At 44.8% G+C, this 13,184-nt stretch overlaps 1 protein-coding gene across 1 annotated transcript in view; it reads left to right on the top strand.

Moving 5' to 3' along the window:
- The first annotated feature begins 1,873 nt into the window (after positions 1-1,873).
- Positions 1,874-13,184, top strand: part of LOC121458607 (coiled-coil domain-containing protein 146-like) — a 102,127-nt gene continuing 90,816 nt past the window's right edge. The window contains exon 1 of the mRNA XM_041667923.1: positions 1,874-2,074. Within this exon, the coding sequence (XP_041523857.1) occupies positions 1,874-2,074 (201 nt within the window). The remainder of the gene's footprint in view (positions 2,075-13,184) is intronic.

Genomic DNA, 13,184 nt, shown 5'->3' on the forward strand with positions numbered 1-13,184 from the left:
GTGACTACGGAAGCCTGGACAAGCTACATGCTATAGAAGTATCAGAAAGCAAAGTGCAATTGACCTAATAGGTAGCTAGTGAGGCCCTGCCCACAGTCATATGTGGTCATATGTGACCTGTGTTCTTACTCAGCGCCGGCATCTCCCCATTTGATGTATGCAGGATCTCGCTCCTGGAAAATGGTGATGGCCTTCCCGTTGATGACAAGCTTCCCATTCTCAGCCTTAACTGTGCCTTTGAACTTGCCATGGGTGGAGTCATACTGGAACATGTAGACCAAGTAGTTGAGGTTGAGGAAAAGGTCACTGATGGCAACAACGTTCACTTTGCCAGAAGTGAAGGCAGCCCTGGTAACCAGGCATCCAATACGGCCAAATCCGTTCACTCCGACCTTCACCATCGTGTCTCTGGAACGAGGTTGGCACTGCACGAAAAGAAGCAGCTGTCTCTAGAACAGAGAGGAGCAGAGAGCATGTGACCTGTGTTCTTATTGCAGCCCCTTTGCTCCTTGGAATTAAATGGGGGAAAGGGTCTGCTGCTTGAGATGAGACAAGTCCCGACCCTGCTGAGAATGGCTGACTGTTCCTCTGCCTAAGATGAGACATATCCCAACCCTGCTCAGAATGACGGTGCCTCTTCCTCTGCTCGGCTTCCTAAGAGCCTGTTTCTGTCTCCCCTCACCCTTCCCATGCCTGGATCTCAAGCTGGCCATTGGTTGATATTTTCCAAAGTCCTTGCTATTAATTTTAGGAATAAGTGTATACATAGTTTGCATGTATGTGGGTTCACATGTTGGGGGGCAGTGTGCATGCGGAGGCCCCAGGTTGATGTCCAGAATTACTTTCTTTGATTGGTCTTTCACCTTATCCTTTGGGTCAGGGTCTCTCTCTCTCTCTCTCTCTCTCTCTCTCTCTCTCTCTCTCTCTCACACACACACACACACACACACACACACACACACACGGTTTTTCAAGACAGGGTTTAGCTGTAGTTTTAGAGCCTGTCCTGGAACTAGCTCTTGTAGACCAGGCTGGCCTCGAACTCACAGAGATCTGCCTGCCTCTGCCTCCCAAGTGCTGGGATTAAAGGTGTGCACCACCACTGCCTGGCTGGGTCAGGGTCTCTTAATCAAACCCAGAGTTCACTGGTTGGCTAGTCTCTCGTAGCCAGCTTGTTTGGGGGTGTCCAGACTCTGCCTTCCTGGGCTGGAATTATAAACATGCAGCCACGCCCACCCTGCCCTGGTTTGCTTCCTGGGAAACAGGGTTTATCCTCTTGCTTGAAGCAAAGGCTTTAGCCATCTCTTCAGCCCCTGATTTCTCATGTGACATTTTAATTGAAAGGTTGTACTTATCCATTCAGTAAACAATGCTTCAGGGCCTACTGAGAAAGTCGTTTCCTTCCTAAGGAGCTTGTCATCTAGTTATATATTTTCTCTCCCAGTGCATGAAGAGCCTAAATGTATCGTAGATAGCGTCTGGGGCTGAGGGCATATGGAAGCTGACGAGAACTTGTGTAGCATGCTCAGGCCTGGGCTTTGTTCCAGAAAGAGAGAGAGACAGAGAGAGAAAGAGAGAGAGAGAGAGAGAGAGAGAGAGAGGAAAGAGAGAGAGAGAGAGAGAGAGAGAAAAGAGAGAGGGAGAGAGAGAGAGAGAGAGGAAAGAGAGAGAAAGAGAGAAAGAGAGAGAGAGAGAGGAAAGAGAGAGCGAGAAAGAGAGAAGAGAGAGAGGGAAGGAGGGAGAGATGCAGACAGAGACGGACTTATTTTACTTGAGTTTTGCTTACTTTCTACGATTTCCTATCACTTTGAGAGTGAAGAAGACATGCTTAGACAGTTGACTGTGAACTGATCTGATTTCAGAGTTGTGAAGCATGGAAGAGAGCAGCACAGACACAGAAGGAGAGAACGAAGATGACGAGAAGGAAGCGGCACGGAAAGCAGCAGAAGCCAAAGAGAGGGAGAGGAGGAAGGACCAGAAGGACCACCCCTCTGCCATCGTGCCCACAGTTAACATTCGAGAGGAGAGGCTGGTCGATTTAGCCGAAACGCCAGCTTTCCGCTGTCTGCACGAGGTATGCTTCTCTGTCTGTTGTCACTAGAGTGACACCTAATCGCCACCACTTAAAATTCCAGGTCCACGTCATCGTCGAAATGCTGTGTCGCATAGCTCCTGGAGGCCTTAGTCATATGCACGGGCTGAAAGTCTTAAAAACAAAATGGATCCTGCCTTTCTTCCTAGGCTAATACAGTATGTAGGCTCCTTTAGAGATAATGTCTACATATACGCTAAAAAAAAAGTGAATTTCAGAGGTTGGTGCATGACATCTATATTTTTATTTAATCATTGCATATTATATACTCATTAACTTTCATAAAATGAAGACAAGAAATCTAGCCCCAACACTCATTTCCAGGGGCGCAGGGTCCAACTGGTTCTCCCTGGCGTCCACTGTCAGCCCTCCCTTCTAGCTCGTCCCCAGCCCTTTGTGACTCTACTGAGCCCCAGACCCTCACTCTAGTGGGGATCCACAGCTGCCACACTTGACTGGGACCAGAACACTCACCCATCAAAGGTGAAGTTAGATACCTATACCAAGAAACACTTCAAATGCCATGACTCCAGATCCCAGCATAAAAATCCCGAATATGAACAACCACGAGAGTATGTCCCTCAGTTAGCTGAAACACAAAATAAGGACTTCAAAATAGCAATTATGAAAATGTTCAAAGATCTTAAAGAGGGTAGGAATACCTGCTTTAATAAAGTCTGTGAAAACACAGTTAAATGTAATAGTGAGAACAGTTCAAGACATGAAAGTAGAATTTTATAAAGAAATAGAACCACTAAATAAACCTAAACTAAAATAAAACTGGAAATGAAAAACTCAAACAAAATCCTTAGCATGTAAGTCCTGCCAACAGATTAGAAGACATGAAAGAAAGGATTTCAGGTCTTAAAGACAAGATGGAGAAATGCTTAGACCAGTCAAAGAAAACATTAAGTAAATAAAACCCCAGAAAATGGAACACTATGGAAAAAACAACAACCCTGTGAATAATAACTATAAAAGAAGGCCAAAGTCATGGAAAATAGTTTGAAGAAAATCGTAGAAGAAAATGTCTCCAAACTAAAAAAGATGCCTGTCAGGAGTCATCCAGAACAGCAAAGGGACAGCCCAGAGAGAAACTCCCCATATTACATAATAAAGACATTAAATGTACTGAGCAAAGAAAGGATTTTAACATCTGCAAAGAAAAAAGACCAAGTCACATATAAAGCTAAGCCAGAAAGGCCTGGACAGTTGTTCTTCTGGAAGCTCTAGGGGTCACAGTTGCCGGGTAAGCCTACTAAACCCAGCAAGATTCTCTATCAGAATGGAAAGAAAAAGCAAAAACAAATTCAAACAATCCCGTCCATCAGTTCAGCTCTACAGAAAAGGTTTACTGCATACCAGAAGTTTCTGGGACACCAGAAATAAATGAGAAGAAAAACCCACAGAAACCAGAAAATACCACAAATTAATAAGTACTGTTCATTTTTAACACAATGATCTCGATTCCCCAATAGAAAGACATATTGGATTAGAAAACAGGGTTCACTTCTCTGCTGCATCCAGGAAACACACCTCACCAGCAAGGACAGACATTACCTTAGAGTAAAAGCATGGAAAAAGGTATCCCAAGCAAATGTAACCAAGAATCAGGCCTGTGGATCTGTTTTAGTATTTGAAAAAGTAGACTTCAATCCCAAACCATTCATCAGAGAGACAGAAGAACAACACCTTCTCACTAAAGGAAAAACCCACCAAGAGGACCTAAGTAAACATCTGTGCACCAAGCACAAGGGCACCAAGTCCATAGAAGAAACGCTGTTTAGCTAAAGTCACACACTGACCCTCACACAGCCATAATGGGCAGCTTCAGTGCCCTGCTCTCACCAACACGCAGGTCATCCAGATAAAAACTGGATAGAGAAGCACTGGGGTTGAGTGATGCCAGAAATCAGATGGATGTTACATATTTGATTTCATTCTTGCAACCACACACCTGTCTGACACCCCTTGACTCCAGGTCAGGTGTGTCTTGCACTTGGTACCGAGAGAGCTCAAGATCAAATTAGAAACTATAGCATCACAACTTGAATTCACACACACACACACACACACATACACACACACACACACACACACGTTAGAGTTACCTGAAAGGAGGGACCGTCAACTTAGAAAATGCCTGTATAAGATCCATTTTCTTCATTGGTGATTAATGGGGGAGGGCCCATCCCATGGTGGGTGGTGCCATCCCTGGGCTACTGGGTCCTTTAAGAAGGTGCATTGATCAGGATATGGGGAGCAAGCCAGTTAGCAGCACAGCTCCATGCCCTCTGCATCAGCTCCTGCCTCCAGGATCCTGCCCTGTCTGAGTTCCTGTCCTGACTTCCTTCAGTGATGAACAGTGATATGGAAGTGTAAGCCAAATAAACCCTTTACTCCCCAACTTGTTTTTGGCCATAGTGTTCATCACAACAGTATAGAAATCCTAGCTAAAACAATAGCTATACAGTGCTAGTAGTAAAATACTCAGGTATTTGTTGTTAATCCAAAGATGAAACACAAAAGAGTTGTTTTGTAAAATCAAAAGAAAATTTGGGATAGCTCTTACATACTTATCTTCAACAAAACAATGTTTAACAACTTTGAAACTCTCTAGAGACATACGCTTGTATAACTTGCTACTTATTTCTACCAGGCTGAGTTTCTTTTCCAGGTGCTGAGATAAACACTGACTAAGCAATTGAACGGAAAAGGGTTTACTGTGGCCCCCAGTCCGCAGCGGGGTCACGTGACTGGTGACATCACCCCACGATCAGTCAGCAGAGAGCAATAAATGTTTCTGCTCAGCTCACTCCTCCCTTTTCATGCAGTCTAGGATCTTAGCACTGGGAATGGTGCCGCACACAGCGCCTGTCTGTCCCCGCCTCAACTAACCTAAAGCATGTCTCACAGGTAATTCTAGACTTCATCAAGTCAAAACTTGAGAATGACTGTCACAAGTCTGATGGGGCATTTAGGAGATCTCGACACCGCGCCAACCATCCTTCTGCCTCACTGTGTAGTGTCAGCCTCAGCAACTTCACTGCGTAGGAGTTATTTCTCAAACTTGCAAAGTCTTGCCGAACAAATTAGTGGCTGCAGACCACCAGGGGGCCTGGATACAGCAACACGGTGGTCACTTACCTTGCATTTGTGAGACTCTGGGTCCCTTCCCCAGTAAGAGAAAGAATAGATATGGCTCAGAACTGCTATAATTCTTTTATCATTTGTGAGATCTGCGAGGACTTTAAAGTTTCTGTATCCAGTTTTCCGTCAGGTGTTTAGGCGGAGTTCAGATGAGCGCAGAAAGGAAGCTGCCAGGAGACCCCTGCGGACGCCCACACTCACATCACACTGGAAACAGACGTCCTCGGTGGACTGTCGCTGACCCTTGTCACACAGCTCTTGTCCTGCTCTCCTGCATGGCGGAATGGGGTGTCATCCTGCCCTCGGATAAACACTGCCTGCAGACTGTCCTCTGCCATGTAGACCTAGACAACTTTTCAGTCCAGTTATTCACGGAGGCCCTAAAGGTCTCTTGATGCTGTCCTCCACTGGAGACTTTTCCTAAATTTAGAGGTGACAAATACAGAAGCCTGTGGAAACCTCCATATTTAAAAAAAAATGTGATGTAAGATGTTTTTCCAAAATCCTGCCTGCTCGCATTATCACATAAAATCTGTGCCATTTCAACTTAAATTCCAGATGCCCTTCCACGGGCCACACTCTGTAAGTCCTGCAGCTCTCCCCAACCTTCCGGAACCTCACTGAACTTTCACCGCCTTCAGAGCTCTGTGGGACTTTTCTGGTCTCCAGCTCGTGACATTTATCATTGGACTTTGCTTGGCACAAAGTCAATGTCCAATATCTATGGAATATCTTCTCATAAGACACTGCACCAAAGACTTGATAGTTCTTTGTAGATATTCTGACTACATAAAGTGATAAGATCATCAAGACAGGAAGCACATTGTCGGAAAGGTGCTTGGGAGCCGAGGCATGAGTTCATCAGTGGATGGGCTGGTGTAGAGGTCTGTGTATCCATCGCCCACTGATTCCTAAGCATGAGGTCTGGCACTCCACAGACTTTTACAACTTGTCCTGTTGGAAAGTTTTCTGTTTTAAAATTTTTCATGTATAACATATGTGAAGTAAAATTCATGAATGTTAGTGGGCAGCTGCTCCTTGAATCTTTCACTGCCTACAACCAATACATGGAGGTTGAATTCTCCAAATTCTGTTTCCCCTTCTGTGCTCTTTGTCAGCTTGAGAGTTAAATATGAATTTTAAATGTTCTGGAATTTGTCATTTTTCCCCTCCGTGTCCTCAATCAAATCAAAATATATTTCTAGCAGCCTAGGAGTTTCTCTGGGAGCCTTCCCAGCTGTTGCTCCCACCAAAGGTAACTCCCGTTCTGACTTAACCACTGTATGTTAGTTTGCTTCTTCCTAATCATGGCACATGAAATCTATGGCATGTCTTTGTTCATGACTCCTCTGTTTGTCGTTGTGTTGCTGAGATTCATTAATAACGCTGTGTCTAAAAGCCGTGTGATTGTTTTGCTGCTGCATAGGATCTCTCATCTACTTATGAATTCATTTCTCTTGGGTATGTGTCTTGGAGTGAGGCTGCTCTGTCGTAATGCAGATTTAAAAGCAGGCTTGACAGAGTTCTCGTCTTCAATGGGCCTCACGTTAGATGCTGAAATGCATGCATGGTTAATTCTGTTCCTGTCTGTGTGCAGTGGCATTGACTTACAGGTTTGACTGTTGTTGTCGGGTGTCTGTGTGCAGTGGCATTGACTTAGAAGTTTGACTGTTGTTGTCAGGTGTCTGTGTGCAGTGGCATTGACTTACAGGTTTGACTGTTGTCAGGTGTCTGTGTGCAGTGGCATTGACTTACAGGTTTGACTGTTGTTGTCAGGTGTCTGTGTACAGTGGCATTGACTTACAGGTTTGACTGTTGTCAGGTGTCTGTGTGCAGTGGCATTGACGTACAGGTTTGACTGTGGTTGTCAGGTGTCTATGTGCCAGGTATTTACTCTGCCCGAATCCAGAAGCTACGTAATCACTTCATCTTAATGCCATGAACACAAATTAATGCTTTATTTTCTTTTGCCGGCTTCTTGACTCTTTAATCAGAAACCAGTCTGAGCCTTCCTTCTCCTTTCCAGCAAATAATGCTCAAGGCAACAGTTAAGTTTTTGACATAGCTGGGTCAGGTGCTAGAAAACAAGACGCACCGACGCCATTGGGAGGCACAGGGAGCATGCACTCAGGGATCCTGACACGACGGCATGTCAGGGAACACGCTTACACTGTAGCCTGATACTACGGGCATGTGCATCAGGGAGCACGCTTACACTGTAGCCTGATACTACGGGCATGCGCATCAGGAAACATGCTTACATTGTATCCTGATACTACGGGCATGCGCATCAGGAAACATGCGCTCAGGGATCCTGATACTACAGTTAGCAAGATATGAAAACCAAAAAGAGAAAGAAATGAAAATCACATAACAAGAGCATTACACATTTATCCTTCCCATTTATATATAGTATTTATTTTAAAGGTCAATTTATAAAAACCAGGACAGGCAAAACAGCATTTTCCCTCTTCCTACCTGAAGAGCTGTCTGCCTTCTCATCCTCCCCTTCCTACCTGAAGAGCTGTCTGCCTTCTCATCCTCCCCTTCCTACCTGAAGAGCTGTCTGCCTTCTCATCCTCCCCTTCCTACCTGAAGAGCTGTCTGCCTTCTCATCCTCCCCTTCCTACCTGAAGAGCATCTTACTTTCTCATCCTCACAATCTTCCCTGAGCATCCACAGTTCACCAGGCCGAAGGGTAAGGTGCAAGAAAATGTGGCGGCCACCATGTGGCCTTCGTCTACTAGTATTCTTTTTCTCTCTTTTGGTTTATATGGGTCTCCATGTGTTCTGACATAATATGGGCCTCCCATGGGACATGAGTGTGGACACTGGTGTGTGTGTGTATGTGTTTTCACATTCATAGTTACTATTTTCTATTGACATTTTATCTGTTATAAGAACTTGATTGAACATTAAGAATAAACTCCTTTCCGAGAGTGGTCATATAATACTATAATCCATCTACTAGGAGGTAGAGACAAGAAGATCATGTTCGAGGCCACCCTAGCCAGGCTATGGAGACTGTGTCTCAGTGTGTTACAAAATGGCTGGTGGTGTACCTTAGTGTTAGACCATATGATGGTGTGAGGCCCTGAGCCTTCCTGAGGGTTCAGGAAAGGACTTTAAAATTAGATGCTGGTTTGTTGTTGTTGTTTGGTTTTAGTAGTTATTGTGAATAGATGTTGCTTTTGAAAGTAAGAACTAGGAGAAATAATTCATGTTATTATTCTCTCCTTAAATAAAAGAAAGAACATGCCTTGGAGGGAAAATAAGTTGGTTTTGGAAAGCCATGGGTCTCTGAGACTGGACATCTTGTGTACCCGTGGCATTCTAAGAACTGAGAATTGATACTGAAAGTTTAAGTATTGAAATCAAGAATACCCTTTCCAATGGAAATATGTGGATTGCTGTCACTGAGAAAGCACTACCATCCACACACGGAGCCCTGGGCAATAAACAGAACAGAACAGGACTGGGAACTCGGCCATCTGGTACCCAGATCTACAGATGACACTGGCTAATGAGTCAGCACCAGGACGGAAGTGAAGGCAGCGCCATCGGTCCCTCTCTGAGCAGCAAGACCAGGTTGTCAGTGGCTGAGCAGTGAGATTTACCCAGACTGGGACGTTCTACCACAGGCTAGCGGAAGCCTCATAACAAGGTTGTTTCAGCCATGAGTTTAGCTTTTAAACTAAAACTAATATTTAGTTTGTAAAAACTGCACATAGCACAAAATTCAAAGGGCACAGAACCATACACAATGAAAGTTAGTTAGCCGTCTACCCGGTTCCACTCTCCGGAGTCCACCCCTCAGAGCCACAGTGATGAGCCACCTTTTATGTCTGTGCACAAACAAGGAAGTGGTATTAGAATACACATTTTACACATACAAATTTATGTTCATATTATTGTATGATTCACATAGTATTTCAGTATAACACTTTTTTTTTTTTTAGCAATTCTCTGTCCTCAGAGTTCGGTCATTCTCAATCTTATGCTTCCATTAGAAACAATGATAGATTGGATAACCTTGTATGCATCATTTCACACTGGGATTATCAGATTAAAAAGACAAACTCCGAATAGTGGGGTTGCTGGGTCAGTGGGTATATTTAGTTCTGAATCTTTATGATAAAGTATATTAATTTTTAGGTTTATGGTGATGTTAAGCATTCTCTTGCTCCAGCCCAGCATCTTCCGGAACATTTCCACCAGCAAAACTGAAACTTTGTGTTCATTAAATAGTTGCCCACTTCCCCTTTCTGGAGTCCTTGAACCACCCCCCTGCTCTCCATCTCTGAATGTGGACGCTCCACAACATTCCTGTAAGTGGAATCACACGTCAGTTTCCTGTGTGCAGCTGACTGATTCTGCATAGCATAGTGTCATGAAGGTTCAGCCACGCTGGAGCCTCTGTCAGAATTTTACCCTGCGTGATTATCCACTCCCGTGTCAGTGAACACCTCAGCTCTGTTCGTTTCTCAGCTTCTCCCAACATGATATACAAATATCTCTTCCAGATCCCGCTTGTAAAACATTGTTATAAATCCAGAAATGCAATCACCGGATCGTAGTCTGTGTATTTAAACTGTGTCTTCATTGTTATGATGCCTTCCCTAGAAGATTGTAACAATTTGCAACCATATACGCGGCTCCCTTTATTCCAACCAGCACTGGCTGCTATGTAATGTTTTTAAATTGTTTTTATTTTTGAGATTGTAATATATTTAAATCATTCCTCCCTTCCCTTCCTCCAAACCCTCCTATACATCCTTCCTTGCTCTCTCTCCAATTCATGGCTTCTCTCATTATGGTTGTTGTATTCCTGGGATGTTTTATTACTTGGGGGGTGGTGACATTTTATCATACCCTTGTATTTACCTTGCAGTAAGGGGGGCTGGGCTTCTGTTTCTACGTCAGACTATCCTGAAAGACAGCATACTGGGCTAGGGAGGTAGCTCAGTTGGCAGAGTGAGTGATTGCCTGACACACACAAGACCCTGGGTTCAGGATTCTCAGCCTGGCACAGTGGCATATAGTGTTCAATCCCAGCATTTGGGAGGTGGAGGCAGGCGGTCAGGAATTCAAGATGTCATCTGCTACATAGAAAACCTAAAGCCAGCCTCAGCCACATGAGAATCTGTGGCACCACACACACACACACACACACACACACACACACACACAACATGAATAGAAATTTTGAAGTTTGGGAAGGCCGACAAGTCAGGAGATGATCACACAGTAATAACTATTTTCATATTCGTGGTTCCTAAGCAGATGGATGTCGTGTGCTGGAAGGGGCCAGGGCAAAGTATTAGAGTAGATCGGGAGGTGGACAGAAAGGCAGAACTGGGGAAAAAGCTTGACCGTGGTATCTGAGCTAAAGAGCATCTAAATAATCCCCACGGTTCTCTGGGGTGTTTTGTGCTCTGAGGTGCTTAGAGCAGCTGAGGTGTGCACTCTGCATTGGTTAGCTCGTTTTTGAGAAGCACGGCTGGGGAGGTCAAAGGAAAGATAAGATGAGAAGCAGGAAGCCGAAGGCTGGGTGACTCACACAGACCGCGTTATCGGGTTGACAGAGCAAGGTGTGGCCAGCTCATGCATGCAGGGCACATGGAATGCACCATTGTAGGAGCTGGACATGCGGTTTAAGCGGAGGCCCGTCTGTGCTTCCTTTGTGTGTGTCTTTCTTAACGTTCTACTTTCCGCTGGGGCGCTTGAAGTTTTTCTTATAAATTCATAGGAATTCTCTACACATTATTCTCTCTAAAGGCCTTTGTGTATAGTGTGCATTCTTTTAGTTTATAGTTCTTTTAGTTTTTGTTTGCTTGTGGCGTTTTATTCCCAATACGGAAATGCATCTTAGACACTCGAATCGATTGTTGCTTTGCAGCTCCAGGATTTTGTCATACTTTGAAAGACTTTTGTTACTCTGGGGCTATAAATTTGTTTCCTGTGCTTCCTCATAGCACCTTGACGATTTGAGTCAAATCTGAACCTTTGCTCTGTCTGTGGTAGTGTGAAGGAAAAGGAAGGAGACACCAGCAACACATTAGAGCCCAATGTCAAACCCATTGTCTTGGGACACAAAAGTACTTTTCACAGTCTTGCCCATGTGAACCAAACTGAAGCAAACAGGCACACCTGGGTAGTGTCATAAATATAAATGGGTGGGTTACAAGAAGTAGCTGACATTAATTCTCAGATTTTTTTTTTTTTGCTCCCTGTAATGCGTGTGTATGGACTGTCTTTGAACAGCCTACATTTTAATAATTTGATGGGAAAAGATCAGTAGGTGGTGTGGGAATGATTGGATAAAGATAATTCCTGGTTCTGCTCTGTGTGCTAGCTGCCAGCGAGGTTTTCGGTTTCCCTGAGTCTTGTTAGATTATTGAAGCATTTTTTTTTTTTTATTCCAGCTCATGTCCCTTCTTCACAGCTGCAGTACTGTCTGTAGTGACGACGCATCATTTCAGGGTTATGTCAGTCTTCTCTCTCCTCCCAGAATCCACACACAGGTCCTCTGTAGTCACATAAACATCAGTCCCCGCTCTCGCTCCAGAGGGACCATAGGGGGAGCCTTTGAACCGGCTGCACACGCGTGGACAGAACTTTCTGGCCTTGACCCTCGCCCAGCACAGAATGAAGGACATGCAGATTCTTTGCAGAATCCACAGGGCCCTGCTAAGGTGTCTGCTCAGGAAAAGGAAGCGTGAGTTCCATGGCTCACCCAGTGCAAAACTCTGGAGATTCCTAAAGGGGTCCAGAGGCTCCTGTCTCACCCTCGGGCTATGCTTTTCTTTGTAGCTCCACCCACTTTCTCCTTGCTGTCTGTTGCTGTTTTACAAAGCAGTGTTCAATCTTCTTTCCAGAACCTTCCCACCCAACATCCCATGGTCCTCTCCAGGCCCAGGCAGGAGGAGATTACAAATAGTTATATTTGAAGTTTTCCTTGCTTATCATTGCCGCTTCCTTGTCTTCAGCAGTCAAATCCCTCAGCAGCCGTCTGAGCCACCATCTTTTGTTCCCACTCCCTGCCAGCACAGCCTGCTGCAACCAAATTAGTTCCTGCTTCCTAGAGCTCCGGCCTTTCCAGTCTGCTGGTGCCTCTGCCCCTGTACCCAGAGGGCAAGTGTGCCGTGCTCAGAGTTCAAGCCTTTCTCACTCTCATTTTGGGCCAACTGGGGTCCCAAGTTCTTCCCCAAGTGTCTCCCTTGCACACGGAGCTGCTCACTCCTCCCATAACCTCGCCCTGCTGCTGTACTGATCTCTTGCTTCTTTCCTTTCCTGTTTAAAGCGAATCTGAAGTGACTTCAGGATGTGCTGAGGGCAGGAAGCTCCTTGCAGACTGTTCTGTGTGTAGCTGCCCTAGGTGAGAGAGAGAGAGAGAGAGAGAGAGAGAGAGAATACACATAGTCACCACTTCTAAAGCGAATGTCCAAAGGAGGCATCTTCCTTTCTGAGTGCAGTTTTCATATAAAGTCAACCTGAGTTCTCAGTGATTTACATATTTTCATATTCCATATGTATGTATTAGAACCACCATACAATTATCCTATTTCATTTCACAACTGAACCCCTCAGGAATATGTGACAGAGAGGGAGTGATTATCGAATGTTTTATTTCAGTAAAATAAAAGACCCCAAGATCTAGAAAAGCGGAGCTGTTACAGTTGGGACAATGTTTCAGGCTACAGATGGTCGGAACTTTCTTTGACAGCGCTGACATGTCTGCAGGGGTGTGTGGCCAGTGCAGCAGGGTGAGAATCTCTGCCCACAGTTCAGCATGTTAAACACCAACCCTGTGTTCACAGTGAAGGTGTCTGTCCTGTTCCACTTCCACAGTTCCCCACGGTCTGGGTCCCTGGGAGAGGGGAGTTTCTAATAGTCGACTTAATTGGGTTTTAAAACTTGTCCAAATGGCTGAAATAATGAC

The sequence above is a fragment of the Microtus oregoni genome, unplaced genomic scaffold (genome assembly GCF_018167655.1).
Source record: "Microtus oregoni isolate MIOR12 unplaced genomic scaffold, Mior012 000018F_ref0000195, whole genome shotgun sequence".
Classification (NCBI taxonomy): domain Eukaryota; kingdom Metazoa; phylum Chordata; class Mammalia; order Rodentia; family Cricetidae; genus Microtus; species Microtus oregoni.